Source organism: Onychostruthus taczanowskii, unplaced genomic scaffold (assembly GCF_017590055.1).
Source record: "Onychostruthus taczanowskii isolate IOZ18803 unplaced genomic scaffold, ASM1759005v1 scaffold3, whole genome shotgun sequence".
NCBI classification, from domain to species: domain Eukaryota; kingdom Metazoa; phylum Chordata; class Aves; order Passeriformes; family Passeridae; genus Onychostruthus; species Onychostruthus taczanowskii.
In genome coordinates, this window is record NW_024500349.1 from 1892108 (window position 1) to 1907300 (window position 15193).

At 43.3% G+C, this 15193-nt stretch overlaps 1 protein-coding gene across 1 annotated transcript in view; it reads right to left on the reverse strand.

Annotated features, from left to right (window-relative positions):
* The window catches only part of COL1A2 (collagen type I alpha 2 chain), a 39273-nt gene extending 31050 nt beyond the window's left edge, over window positions 1-8223 (reverse strand). Inside the window, exons 1-6 of the mRNA XM_041408440.1 lie at window positions 7980-8223; window positions 5805-5815; window positions 5177-5194; window positions 4470-4505; window positions 2744-2827; window positions 1419-1475 (exon numbers count right to left, since the gene is read on the reverse strand). Of these exons, the coding sequence (XP_041264374.1) occupies window positions 1419-1475; window positions 2744-2827; window positions 4470-4505; window positions 5177-5194; window positions 5805-5815; window positions 7980-8049 (276 nt within the window). The 5' untranslated portion in view covers window positions 8050-8223. The remainder of the gene's footprint in view (window positions 1-1418; window positions 1476-2743; window positions 2828-4469; window positions 4506-5176; window positions 5195-5804; window positions 5816-7979) is intronic.
* Window positions 8224-15193: the final 6970 nt, after the last annotated feature.

The following is a 15193-nucleotide window of genomic DNA, read 5'->3' on the forward strand; positions in this document are numbered from 1 at the left end:
GGAGACATTTCAACAGACATAATTATGTTTTAAATTGGTTTTAAAGCTTTCTTGGAAAGTCTTTTAGATTTTCTCATTACAACACTAAAATCATATGCCAAATTTTCAGTGGTTTATGTAGCTTTTCCATAAGACTGAAAACCTTTTATTAAGAGGATTAAATGCACATTAATTACAGGCATTTACTCATGGAAGTTAAAGCAATGTTATGGATATGAAAATATGCAGTAATTCTAGGAAAAATCATGGTTTCTAGACAGTCTGAATCATATGTGCTGCATAAACCCTGTGAATTTTTTCTCACATTCTATTCTATAACTAATTTTCCCTTCCTGAAGTTTGCATATTATTTATAAAATAAATGTGTGAAACTTAAAAATTCCTCACAATAGGTAGATTTTACTGCTGTTTCTGTCAAATGAACCTAACTGACTCAAAAATGGGAATACAGAAATGGTGACACCTCAGACAAATCCTCATCTATGTTTTCTGATTCATCATCAGACACTGAGGGCAGAACTTCATTAAAGGTACTCCTATTTTCTATATTTCTTAACTAAATGGATGCCAAAGTGTTTTCCAAAATCCATTTAATATTAGAGTGTTTTTGGAAGTGGAAGCAAGCACTTGACCCAGAATAATCCTGGTCATCCTTCATCCTGCTGCTCACCCATCAGATGCACTGTCTGTGACATCAGTGTGTGTGGTGAATTTTACTCATATTTTGCTACCTTTGTATACAGAAAATATTTGCTAACATAAGGAAGGGTTAAAAGTTCATATAGAGTGGCAATAGACCCATTAAATTTCATTTGTACGTAGTATACAGTGAACTATAGGGTCCTCCTCAGAACAGCCTCACAGTACCAAGTACTAACATTCTGATGTTGAGAACCAAATGTGGTGGCCAATTTCCTAAAAAACCTGTGCAATCCAAGGGTATCAAAGGAGTTTACAGCCATAGAGGAAAAATCATCACCAACTGGAGCCAAGATGCTGAGTTACTTTTTAGGCCTGTGTCTGCTGTAGAGAGCAGCTTTACAGTTAATCTCATCCCTAAAACACAATCTTCTGTCTCAATATGGGTCAAGTAATATCTCAGAGTACATGTATTATCTAACATCAGATTACGAGATTCATTGACTCGTAACAGTGTGGTCGATAAACAGAGTTAAAGCACAAGACCCAGCAGTGCTATATTCAAGAAAAATATACAGATTCAAGACCATATTTCAAACCCTCAGACTATTTAAAACACTTATCATCATCCTATATTAAAGGATCAGTTTCCAGTCTGAGTCAATACATGATCAAACTACAAATTTTAACACTATGTTTTTCATTAATGCAGCTGAATTGAAGGAAAACACTAAACACATTATTCATCTGAGTTATCAAGTGCTATGTCATGTACCTACCATAGGTCCTGGGCCAAAATCTGCTGCTTTAGATGGATCATATTGAGCAGCGAAGTTCTGTAGATAATAAAAATATTGAAATCAAAATACTAAAAACTTTACTTGAAACACTATTTATAATCAACATTCTGTATCTAAATATCACCTGATTTGTTATACTTGTTGTGAGGTTTATTAAAGCAGCATACATATAACTCAGTAAATATAGCCCTATTATAAATACATTTCTATTCACTTGTTTTCAAAAAGACTTGATTTTACTGGGAAGGCCCTTTCAAACCTGAATATCTCTGCAGAAGTGATAGAGAGGCATTCAATAGGAATATAAATTCAGTGCTCATTTAAAATTGAAAACTTTCTTGAAACTCTCCAATTATTCTGCCTAATTTCCAATGAAGGAAGTTAAGCAAAGCAGTGAAAAAATATGCATAAGTAAAATTAATGTAACAGCCCTGAGTAGCTATTGCATGAGGTGGGCCCTTCAGTTTCAGAAATATCTGAGGAGCATGCAGCCTCAGAAACACTGCAATGGATTTTTGATATTTTATCAAAATAGAAAAAGATTCTCCACAACACAATCAAACCCCCTTTCCTTGCTTGTTTCATTGACATATTGACATAAAAAAAATGATAGCAGTTTGATATTTGCAACTAGCAAAATAAAGTATTGAAGTAAAAAAGAGCATTTTTCCATGCAAAAGGACTTACTAAACTTGATCAGTACAACACTGCCTATGTCTCCATGTCCCTATGTAGTTGATGTCAAGCAAAGAGTTAAATTCAGCATTCTGCAGGGAGTACATGATGGACACCGGTGCACAAAGTGCGCACAGTCCATTTACAGTTCTGCAGTATGAATACAGATAAAAAGAAAAATTTCTAAAGGGCAATACTCTAAAATTCTATAGTTATTTTAATTGATTTTTAGCTTAAGGAGTGGTCTTTGCTGATTCCAATCCAGTTGCTGTCTCTTGAATCCAAACACAAAGGTTTCTTTTCCCTTTGGAAAAAGGGAAAAGCACTGGTTTCATTTAGTTGATGCCTAACCCATACACATTATTGCTGTGTAAGTTTAACGCTAAATAACAGGGTTGATTTGCTCTTCTTCCTAAGTTCCTGTTGAATACAGAATCCAAATTTTCCATGGAATATATAGACCCAAGGAGGGTTTCATTGGAACTGGGCCATCAATTTCTTATGGCTCGCAAGAGAATGTTTCTTCCACTCTTCAATTCAACAACAGTGCTTTCCAGCAGATATAAATTTCGCCTTGGTTACAAAGCACAGCTTATGAGTTCTGGTAATAGAAACTTTGGATGCCTTACTCCGCCAAGACCTGGAGGACCAGGGGGCCCTGGAGGACCTGGTAGACCATCTTCACCATCCCTGCCTGGTGGACCTGGTGGACCCTAGAGTTAAAAAGAGAATTTTACGGTGAAAATTAGAAGTGGCTGAAGAAATCTCTGATGTGGTAAGTTCATTGACAACCAGGCACCCACAGCACACCCTACAGCAGTGCTATACATTTCAATAAATAGTTTCAATAAATGCTTAACTTGAGAAAATAAATATAGTCTGATTTTATGTTACCTTGCTACACCTTGTATCAGATATGTAGTGGAGCTTTGTATTTGGGAAGATTTACAGGGGCAATATTGGATTTACACTACCAAAGCATAACGTTCAAAATGGGAAGCTTCATCTTAAGCGACAAACTTTGGACCTACGAAGCCCAAGTGACCCATGTGGACCCACACAGCCTGGCAGATGCTGTTACTCAGAGCCTAAAGTTTGACCAGCTGAGCATTAGAAAAGATCAGTCCTACTGATATGAGTTATCATGGATCCAGAGTAAGTCCAACGCCAGTTTTTTAATCAGTATAGACAATTTACTGGTATAATTGCAAATCCAATTAAAGTTTAGCAGTGCTCTTCTACAGGTTTTTGAAACCATCCATCTGCTACCACTGTCAGAACTTTTACAACAGGTTAAAATTACCTGTGTTCAGTCCAGTAACATTTGTCCTTACATTCTTTCATCCTCAGTACATAAAGCTGGTGAAGTTTTGGCATCATGGCAATTGATGTGAGGTATTTAATTTGTTCACTTTTTTGGACCCAGTTCAGTACTTAATGAAATCAATAATAAATGGATTTCTAAAGGAGCAGAATTAGGCTTGTTGCCTTCAGAACAAAGAAAGCATGTCCTTTCATTAAACAAATTTAGTTAGCGGCAGCCTAAAGCAAACATCCAACTGACCACACTGATATAGTCTTCCTAATAGTTTCCATTATATTTGTCAGCACACTATGATCTCAGAAATCTTCAAGAGCTCCCTCATCAGTACTATGGAATTTTCATTTTCAGACTATAGAAAAAAATACACATAACTACACACAACCCGGACAAGTATGTGAAGTTCAGAATACCACTTTACAAAAGCAGCAATGATGCAGAAGCAAACCATAAAAGCAGATATGATCAATATGAATGAACATTACAATTAAATTATTCAACTGTCCTTATTTATGGTTACTTTTACGGTAGAGCCTTCAGCAGTATAACATCCTCTTTGACTAGCAGAAGGTAGATAACAAATGCCCAGCTGCCACGAAAAGAGCTTTTCCAAAACATCATTGGAGGCACAGATAACAAATTATCTTTAAACCGGCTTAGTCTATTCTATCAGGTTTTATGTAGAGAGCTTGCCCATACACCATATTATTCAAAGATTACATGTCAACTTTTCCCTCTGCATTTCTATGTGTTATTTCCATTGTGAACAGCTGGAAAAAACATTTTTCAAATCATCACTTGAAGAGCTAGGCTGCCCTATGATCTCAACCATATCTGCTCAGGCACAATGACCATAATTAGGCTGAATTTGGTACCTATGTAACTTGGTTTCTTTTTTAAATTAAATTGCACGTGCAAGCTTCTACAGGTACAATCATTTGATCTCACAGAATGCTTAAACTTAGTTTTCTCCTATTGGTCTTTCAACAACTACTGTTCAAAGATCACAAGTAAATGTCAATCTAATTCCTTACCCTTTCTCCCTGTGGCCCTTTGTCTCCTCTAGGGCCCTGCCGGAAGAAAATAACACTCAATGAGTTACTGTGGAAATTTTCCAGGACAATACAGAGAAGGAGACACATTAAGAAAAATTAGTGTACATTAAAAAGGAAAAGAGCTGCACATTCAGGTCCAACACCTATTTTCCACAGAAAGTGTACTTTTGTCCACAATAATCTACTGGAAATAGATTAGCCACTGCCACTGTTGTGTGAATTACAAGCTCACTGCACTGACCACAGAAGTGCTTACAAAATTGGGGCTTGTTTCTACTGAATAACTATTTCTAACTTAACAGCAGTGACTTTTAGAAATAATATACAATCAACTTAGCCTTTTAGACCTGTATGGATATTGCTGCACTATTCAATCCATGTGAATCTTTACAAAGGAACTCTGCTTAAATAAGAATGATACTTTGATGCCATTTAGGTCTTGGTAGGCATAGTTCTGCTCACAGGTGAAGCATCTTTGATTCAATACTTGAATTTACCCTGATGTTAAAATGCTGCATTGATAATTTCCTACCAGTTAATCTCAGCACTACTGCTATTTTCAGAGAACACTGAAAATAAGCAGTGTAGCCAATTTTCCTTTCATCCAATATCCAACAAAATATTAATCTCCTGAAGACTACCTGATATCATCTTTATTTCTACACAAGAAAAAGAAAAATGCTTACCTTGCGCCCTGCAGATGGCTGGAAAAAAATAAGGAAGAGAATGAAAAAAAAGTTACAATTTCTGCCAGTATTTTGAACTAAAATAATGCATAAACTTAGACTCATTTTCTTATATAATTATAATTTTTCTCAGTCCAATATATTTAACTATGCCCTGTGATTTAAAATTACATTGAAGGCTAGGAGATTATATACAGCAAAGATGCATGTAACTATATTCAAATGTTGTGTCGAAGATTGACAATCTTATAGCTATTACAGCCTAAAATATTAGAATTAAAAAAGTCACACCTGAGCTCTTTCATAATCCTACTGTGCAACGAAATTAAGACTGTAAAACCAACTTTAAAGTAGAGTCTCCAATCCAAACTGCCAGGTACAATGTCCAAAGAGCACTGCTCCGTTACTTTCTCCTCATGGTCTCTACACCTATGAAGGCAGTCTCTCAAAAAGTCCGTCCCACTTGTGAAATTGGGGTGGGTACCTTTCCAGGCAGTGCCTTCAGGAGCTAATCACACTTTTCCATTACCATCTTGGGAATGAATGTTAGAAAATAATACTGCCACACCAAGAGAAGCCTATCCTGTTAACTGGAGTGTTATATATTAGATAAAAAATTTATACTGACCTGACTCACATCTGCAAAGAGAAGGGAAAGAAAAAAAGAGATAATTAGAGCAGGGGTTCAAATATTTTACAAGTTTTAAATTTTAAACTTGCTTTCAATTAAAAATTAAATTTTCTGCTTTTAATTTGAAATGCAATTTAGTTGATTTCCTTAATGCAATAAACATTTTCCTTACGTAATTTCTTCCTGCTAAGATGATTATCTTATACTGGAAAGACTCAAGGGTGAAATTGTCATGTATTTCAAATTCAAAATGGGCTTGCTAATTAAATCAAAACAAATAGTATGACTGATACAGTAAAAAGTCAGGTATCAACTATAAACCTGCTCTAAGTATGTTTCAACATACCTCCACTGAAAGCCCCCCACTTATGTATTCCCACATATGTGTTCATGCAAGAGATTAATAAACCCAGGCAGACTGACACATGTGAAGATATTATTGTAGGAGTAATCGGAAATTTTCAGATAAATGGCCCAATCCCACTTTTTACGGGGAAAGGTTCTAGCCAAACATCCCTATTGCCACATTTTTCTGTAAAACTGTGTAACAGGGAGCAGTTTGAAGCTATTAAAGAAACACAAAATTACAAATAACCATCTCTGTATGTTATGCACTGCTAAGTGTGAGTATGTACTTTTTCGTTAGTTGGAGAAACAATTTTTCTGAGTTTCTTAATTTCAAGGAATTAAAAATCTATTTTGACTTAAACTCATCATAGTAAAAGAGTCTCACATCACACTCGAATGCCAGCAATTTAACATTACCACTAACTAGCAGGTTGTTGGACGTTTTTCCACAACGTGTCACTTTGGCAGTGCGTGATCACACTAAATTCGGATGATTCACGCAGTCCAGAAAAAGGTAACAGCGCTGAAATGCTGAAAGCACTGGAATTTCGCGGCAGTACTCACAGCCAGCCAGCGCTAACTCAACACAAAACTAAAGCCATGACTGCCCGCAGGTGACGGTGACAGCGGCGCCTTCCCAAACTCCCTGCGGGAAGCGGGGGGAGATCGGTTCTGGGATCCCCACAAGAGCCTCTTCTCCTTTGCGAAGAGCTGCCTCCCGTCACCGGAATTGGGGGAATGCCCCCAGAATGCCCGTCCAGAACGGCCCCGCCGCTGTCCCCCGCCCCGGCGAGGGCGACCCGGGGCACCTTCCCGGGGGGCATCATCCACGGGGACATCAGCCCGGGGGACATCATCCCTGGGGGCACCATCCCGAGGGCTCCCAGCGCCAGGAGCGGGTAGCGCACGGCTCCTCCCTCCCTCCTTCGCCCTGGAATGCAGCCAAACGCTGGGTCAAAGCCAGGTGGCCAGGGGCTCGGGGGGCCCTTCACAGGGCGCTGCCCTGCAGGAAGGCTCCGCTTCGCCCCCAGCCTAGTGTCGGGGTGCGTTTCCCTCCCATCTCAGTGTGCGGGGTGTGTGTGTGCGCTGACCGCGGTGAGGGGACACCACATCCTCATCCAGCTAGAGGCGGAGGGCTGCACTGCGCCCTCGGGGAGCCGCGCTCCCTTTTCGCCCTGGAGCGGAGCGCTGTTCCTTCCCTGCCGCGCTCCTCCTGCCCCTCACGGCGCTCCCTCCCCGAGCCCGCCGCGCTGGCCCCGAGCGGCCCGCAGGGGGCGCCCCGCGCGCGGAGCCGGCCCCGCTCGGGGCCCGCGGAGGGAGGGCAGGCACGGAGGGATGCATGGATGGAGGGGTGGATGGACGAGCCGCCGCTCCCCCGCTCCCTGCCTCGGAAAGCGCGCCTCAAGTTTCACAAAAGTGCAGCCTGGGTGCTTCCGCTCGCCGCAGGCACTCTCCTCCCAGCCCGCATCTGTATCTCCTAGCAGCATCTGCGCTGGAGGCGAGGCTTTGTGCCCTCCTCTAGCTACGAGCCCGTCTGGGGAGGACGTGGTCCCTTTTATTTCATTTATTTATTTTTTTTAATTTTCCCCATAGAGGGGGATCTCGTTGGCTATCTTCCATCTTTTTCTGAGGGAAAAAAAAAATAATCTAGAATCTGATCTGGGACGGAGGTGGCAGTTTTTGAGCTGGTCTCTATCGTTTGGGAAGCAGCAACTCCCTGCAGACTGCCGTGCGTGGGGCGGGCGTCGGGACAAAGCACAGAGCGCAGAGCCGGACAGCCACCCCTGCCACCACCCCTGCCACAAGCAAGCGGAAAGCACTTACGTTGGCCTGTTGCTAGGTATGAAGTTACTGCGAGCAGCAACCAAATCCGTGTATCCACAAAGCTGAGCATGTCTAGTTGCAAGACATGCAGACTCCTTGTGGTGCCGAGTCGGTTGGTTAGCTATCGCCTGTGGGACGCAGGCATACAGTCTCGAGGAGTAACTCCAACCTTAGCACAAACCTGCTGCCAGGGACGCTAAATTAACCCAGCCCCGGTCCGCCCTACTTATACCGCAGGAGGGTCCCGGCGCCGCCCAGGTCATCACGTGCCCCGTTTCTCCAGCCCTCCACAGCAGCCCTGGCAGCGGCAGCAGCGGGGGGGCGGCGACGCTAAATTGGTTCCATGCTTTGAGGACGTGGACATTGAGGCTTTCGGAAGGAAAATCTGACTCGTCGTCTCTCTCTCTCTTTTTTTTTTTTTTTTTTTTCCCTTCAGCCGTCCCACGCCCCTCTCGCCCCGCTTTTCTGGGAGAGCGGCCGGGAGCCTCGCCGGGCAGCCGGCTGGCAGCGCCCCGACGGCGTTCAAAGCGGGAGCTGTCCAGGGCCTGCGGCGCCTCCCGCCCCGCGGGGAAGCGGCCGGGGAGCCGGGAGGAGGCTGGATCCCAGCTCAACCTCTCTTCGCAGTCCCACTGAACTAAAGGCAAAAGGCGACGCCCTCCCCAGACCCTCTAGCACGACCCCTGTAACGCGGTCACTCCGGTCCCTGCGGACAGCGGGTGCCGGGGACACCGCCAGCCCCTCCGCCCGCCCGCAGCCCCGGCGGAGCCCGTTCGCGTCCCGGCTGTTTGCTCTCCCCGGGGAAGCATCTCCGTCCAGGGCGCGGGCAGAGCCCTGCCCTTCTCCCCTCCCGGTTTCGCGGCCGCTCGGGCAGTGTGTGTGTGCGAGGGGAGCCCGACGTGCGCGCAGCCGGCGGCCCGAGCCTCCCCGCCTCCCGGCCGGCTGAGCGGGACTCTCCGGGCGCAGGGAGGAAGATGGGCACTCCCGGCAGATCCCCTTCGCGACGGCCACCCGCCCACCCAGCTGAGGGAAAGCTGGCGGGCCTGTTTGCCACGTCTGCTCGGCAGGCGGCTTCTCCCTTCGCGGGGGAGGGGGCCGCGGTGGGCGTGAGAGGAGTTGCCCGCGCTGTGCCCCCGAGGGCCGGCCGCCCCGTCGTTCCTCTGCCCCGGGACCGGGGTCGGGGCCGCAGTCACTTGGGGTCGCGCATCGCGGCCCCCGCGGCTGCGGGGAGCTGACGTGGTGCCTCCGGCCAGGCCAAGCGGCAGCCGCGGCCAGCCCTCCTCCCCGCCCAGGGGCTCCTCCAGGGCGGGCAGCCGCCCCCTCCCCGGCCCCCTCCGCTCGCCGAAGGGAGTCCCGGGCAGAGGTAACGGCGAAGGCCAACAGGAGCCCCGCCTCGGGGGTGGGGGTGGGGGGGGAGACCTCTCCGGGGCGGAAAAGGCGAGGCGGGCACCCGTCCTCGGTCCCCTTCCCTCCTCCAGCCGCGGGTCGCCGAGCAGGCGGGTCCCGCCCAGGCACAGCAGCGAGCCGCGGCGGAGGGCGCGGGAGGGCCCCGGCCGCGGCTCGGCACCGCCGCCTGACCGCCCCGCTGCCAGGAGGGTCGTCTCGCCCTCAGCCGGTCTGGGGGAGGTGCCGGGGGTGTAATCCAGCCCCTATTTATCAGCTGCCGTCGCGGGCGCGTGTAGAGAAAGAATGGGAAGGATGGGTCATGGATGCGCACCTGAGCGGGCACCCTACAGGCGCTGTGTCTCAGCACTGCCAGCACCGAAAGCAGCATTGCTGTGCCACGCATCCCCGCGTGTCCGGGCCAGCCGGCCTGGAGCCGCCTCGGCCGACAGGACAGTTCCTCGCTATCAATAGTGCCGACGAAATGGAAAAGCCTGCAGTTTGGACAGGAAAATTCACAGCATTAGGAAAAGGGGATCCAGAGAAGTGTGTCTGACCACAAAATGGTAGCACAACAAATGATGTGATTGAAACATTGTAATAAAAGTATATGGCATGAAAGGTGCATGAGTATTCTTTAAGGTTATCTTTCATGTGAATGGTATAAATGTAGACCAAGAAGGATTTTAAATTAACGTGGACAGTGAAGATAACTTCTTGAAAGTTTATACCAGCATAAACCTAAAGTAGCTCTGTAAGCTTCAAACAAGTAAAAATAATAAATACATTATTAATATTATTATAGACCCAAAGCAGAGTGGCTCAAGTCCAAGTATTTCCTGATATCACTTTCAGTGAACTGTTTGGGTCTTTTCCAACTTGTTCCTTGAAATAAATCATTGACTCTGTGGCCAGTTTTTCTTTGTCTTGACTCTGATGCATCAGCAGAATAGTTATTGACTGATTATGATAGTAATTAGAGACTTCTGAGACAAATCTGTTCTAATTGCATACACATAAACCTATTTTATGCACATTTTCAATAAATAATAGCCCTTTTTATTAAAGAAATATGTGGAAGGTGCAAGGATGCAGGCACATGTATCCTGACCAAATCAAACTAAGCCACTGTTCCCATCCATCCTACCCATGAAGTTTCACACAGGAAGGACAAGCTCCCACCCATAGAACAGAAAACCCTGCAAAGATGTGGATTTTCAACCACTTTGTCTCCCATAACTCAGGTGGCTGAGGGACATGTGGAGCCAGAAGCTCAGCAACACACAAAAATGGTTGAGATGGTATGAGACTCCTCAGGCTTCCAAAGAGATGAATTCTTGGTATGCTCCAGCCATTTCAGGATTTCTGCATATGGATAGGAAAAAAGAGATGCAGAAGAATAATTCATTGATATGGATCTTTGCTGAAACATTCATACAGTTATGGATTTTTCAGCATGGTGGATGGCTGAAGTTCTCTAGGACAAACAGCTTTGCCACAACAGTCTCAGATTCATACCTGACCTTTGGAGCCTATGGGCTCCTTGGCCATTTTTTTTCATTTTCAGTCATCCATTGTCTTCATATTTCAAGGAAAGGTGAGAAAGGAAAGAATCTCTTGTCCCTCTTTCATCAGCAGTTATTCAAGCCACACCAAATGATTTTAGGATAAGTGACAAAGGCCTATTAAACTCATCTTCCTGCAAGGTATCTCTGTCATACAAGCACTGTCATACAGGCACTGTCACAGTTTCTGTTGTGATAACAGACTACAGTGTTTATCTTTACCTAAGCGTGCAAAAATAATCTTAGAAACTTGGGGGAAAGAAAAAAAGTATTTCTTTAAACAGGCAGTGCCTAGTAACTTTGATTCTATTTGTGAATTCAGAAATACTTTTTCCATAAAATACAATTATGACAAATGGTTGCTTTTGTGCAATATCATTACTAGTACAAGTATTTCTGAAGTAACAGAAATAACATGAAAGCTTTTGGAGCCGTTAGCATACCAGAATTGATTTGATCAACCAGCTTCAATAAGCAAGCATCTAAGAATTCTTTTTCCCTTTAGATCATACCTGTTTAAAGGAACTATTTCACACTAAAGCAAGTAATGCCTATAGCACAATTCAAATTAAAACTCTCATGATAAAAAAATATCCTCTGCAAGATTTGCTTTTAGGGAAGGCTTTAAAAGAGAGAAGTTTCCAGGTGATGTCAAAACAGATTTATTTCTCATTATTTTGAAAAATTGTTAGCATACAGATAAAAATAATGTAAATGGTAACTTTTTAATATGTACACTGGGAAGCATTTTCCCTGTGTGCTATTTCAAAACTTATCAGCCAACCACCGGGCCCTTATCGTAGAATCATAGAATGGTTTGGGTTGGAAGGGACCTTAAAGACCATCTAGTTCAAATCCCCTTGCTGTGGAATGCCTTTCATTAGACCATGGCCAACCTGGTTTTGAACACTTCCAAAGATGGGGCATCCACAACTTCTCTGGACATTTCCAGTGCCCCACCAATCTCACAGTGAAGAATTTTTTCTGAGTATGTAATTTAAACCTACTTTCATTTAGTTTGAAATAATTTCCCCTTGTCCTGTCACTACACGTTCTGGTAAATACTCTCCATCTTCCTTGTAGGCTCCCTTCAGGTACTGGAAGGCAACAATTAGGTCACCCCAAAGTTTTCTCTTTTACAGGCTGAGCAAACCCAAATCACTTCATCTTTCCCTATGGGAAAGGTGCTCCATTCCTCTAATAAACTTGGTGGCTCTGCTCTGGATTCACTCCAGCAGGCTGATGTCCTTCCTGGGCTGGGCACCCCAGAGCTGGATACAGTAGTCAAGGTGGGATCTCACCAGAGTGGAGTAGAGGCACCAAACAATTACCCAGCCAAACAATTTAATACTGTCTGGCCAGCACCATACTACAAGAAAACACAGAAGAATGGTACAATTTGGAGGAAGATCTGTGTCCTTTTAGGCTGTCCCCAAACCTCATACCCCAGGGTGGATAACTGCATTTGGTGTGCTCTCAGATCCAGGTTCTCCTCCAACTGATGTGAATGGGAGAGCAGCAGTGTTTGTGGTTGGCACAAATAAGATATTCATTTCTCTTCATCTGTTCCAACAGAAACTTTCACACATTTGTTCAGATGATGGATGCATGCCCCACCGTACAGCAGCAGTGGGTGAGCAACAAAGGTGCCTAAGGGAAGCAGTTTCCCAGTGGGAAGAGTACTGGGGATCATTCAGTGGCATGATCTTGCTTCAATCTTCCTTTTGGAGATTATACATCCTTTGTATGAGTGCTCCATGATTTCATGCAGCACTAAGCTGAACCTTGGATAGTTTTTGCTTGATGTCTGCTTGATATCAGCTTCCCTACAGCTATCTTTAATGGAATTGTTTGTGATTCTGGACTTCACACTTTAGCTTGGTTAGTCAGTATTTTGCGTGAACAAAGAGATTAGTACATTGTCAGTGGAGAAAATATGGAAGAGGTACCATTTATCTCCTTCACTTCAACTCATTGTGTCATGCTTGCTGTTTTTTTCTTGACTGCTTCATTAAAAAAAGAGAGAGAGAAAAAAACAAACACAAAAATAAAAAAAGAATAAAAAAATTAAAATTAAGAAAAAAGAAAAAAAAAAAAAAAAGCTTGTGCTATGCTCTTACAGAAAAATGCTACAGAGAGACAAGATTCTACAAAGAATTCCCAGCTGTCCTCTGTACCCAGTGTTGAAGAGCTGGGTGTGCTAAGGCTCCTGTGGCCTGTCCTGTTGTTCCTACATAGCACTAAAGGTACACACAGATGTAAGAGCATGGCACAGGGACACAGAGTCATGACTTGGCTGCTCCAGGGATCATAACTTAGAAGGAGTCCATGGAGTGCCAGTAAATGTTAAGGAAGCAGGAACATTGTGCAAACAGCTCATAGCCATTGACTTCTAATACTTCTTTGATATTTTAAGACACTTATTTTAGAATAATTCAAAGTGGCTTTTGAGAAGTAGTCCAGCAAACTAACTTTTAACGGGAAGCACACAGGTTCTATGTGAACAGCTATGGCTGCTGCTTCATGTAGTTTCTGTTCTCCAGTGGCTGTCTCGTGTCTGAAATAAATCATCCATTATCCTCAGCAGGATTAATGGTCATGGATTCTCAAAAAGGAGCTCCTGATAGTCAGCCCTTGTGAGAGTGCTGCTAGAGGGATCAGTAGGCAAAATTAATGGAAAATTTTCCTCAAATATACTTCAGTAAAAGAAAACAAGAGAATGACTCAAGGCTGCTTTATTAAAACTGAGATGTCTATTTATTCTTCTTGAAAGGGGTAATCCTCCACAGCAACAGTCAGTGAGCTTTCTGGGTGGTTTAAGATATTCAAAGTATATATAATTTTTTCTTCTTTCTTCTTTCTCTTTCCTTTCCTTTCCTTTCCTTTCCTTTCCTTTCCTTTCCTTTCCTTTCCTTTCCTTTCCTTTCCTTTCCTTTCCTTTCCTCTCCTCTCCTCTCCTCTCCTCTCCTCTCCCACAATTCGGTATTGAGGAGGTAAAAACAAAGGCCTAGCTCTTGTATTAATAGAAGGTTCAGTTGGTGTTACTGGAGCCAAACCAATTTATCATGTTTAAATAAATTCACGACACATTGACCTCTTTTCATGTAGTTATCAACTCAATCTACTGCTCTGGGACACTGAAAGTCATCGAATAAAATAATGAAATTATTGATGTGCTAACTTGCTTTACATCTGAAAGCTAATTTGAAAACTTTATTTTTTAGGATCATTTGGACTTCACCTCTAATTCATTTAATAAAGCCATAAGCCTACATGTCTGTTATAAACATCCTTCCACACTGGCTCTGATTTGATTCTCACTCTGGTACCACAATGGAAACTCACACTGGCTTCAGCAATAGCCAGGTCAATATTCACTATATTTGTATCTCTCACAAGTATTTAACCCATATCACAGAATTTTTTACTTTTTTTTTTTTTTTAATTCATTTCAGCTTTAACCATCTCATTGTTTTTCCCCCCTGTTTTATTTCTCAGCCTTACAATTTGGTTCAAGGAAATCAAAATTCTCAGCTAAAACAGGAGGCAAGATGAAATAAAGGCAGGTGATCCTTTGAGATGCTCGTCAATATCAGCAAATACTAGTAAAGCAAATTAATGTAGCACTGGTGAGAATAATTTCTCTGTATGAACACATATTAATGGATGTGTGTAGACAGACTCTAAATAAGTTTATGATGTGATCATCAGGACTGGTATACCAAGCATGTACGACTGTTATTTAGAATATTGCTGAAATGGGGATAAAATCACATTATTAAAAGGTTGCATTGCATCTTTATGGAACTGACATCTACAGAGCCTTGGCTCCTGGGAGCTTTCAGAATTTTCTGAGTGAGATAAAACAAAAATGCACTGAATATCACTTGTAGAGAATCAGTATAGATCCATTCCTTTGCATTCTCAACAGGACTGGGAATGATAAGAACTCAGAAGTGCATGAATCAAGAATGCACTGCAAAATGTAACAAGTAGAGATCAGTGGAGTAATTGAAAGCAGGCAAACATGATAATGGGTTGTATTCCGTCTGTGTGAAGATGTCTTTGTACGGAACATTGCGGACAGTATCATATAAAGCTCCAATTATTTCTTGATACAATTACTATTGCAATCAAAATCAGACATGCAATATTAGAGGAAACTCCTGAATTATTGGTACCTTGCCATGAAATTAACCACTGAAAAAGTTTGCTGCACTATTAGTGTTACAAAAACAAACCAAAAACCATCAAAAGAACCCTCAACTG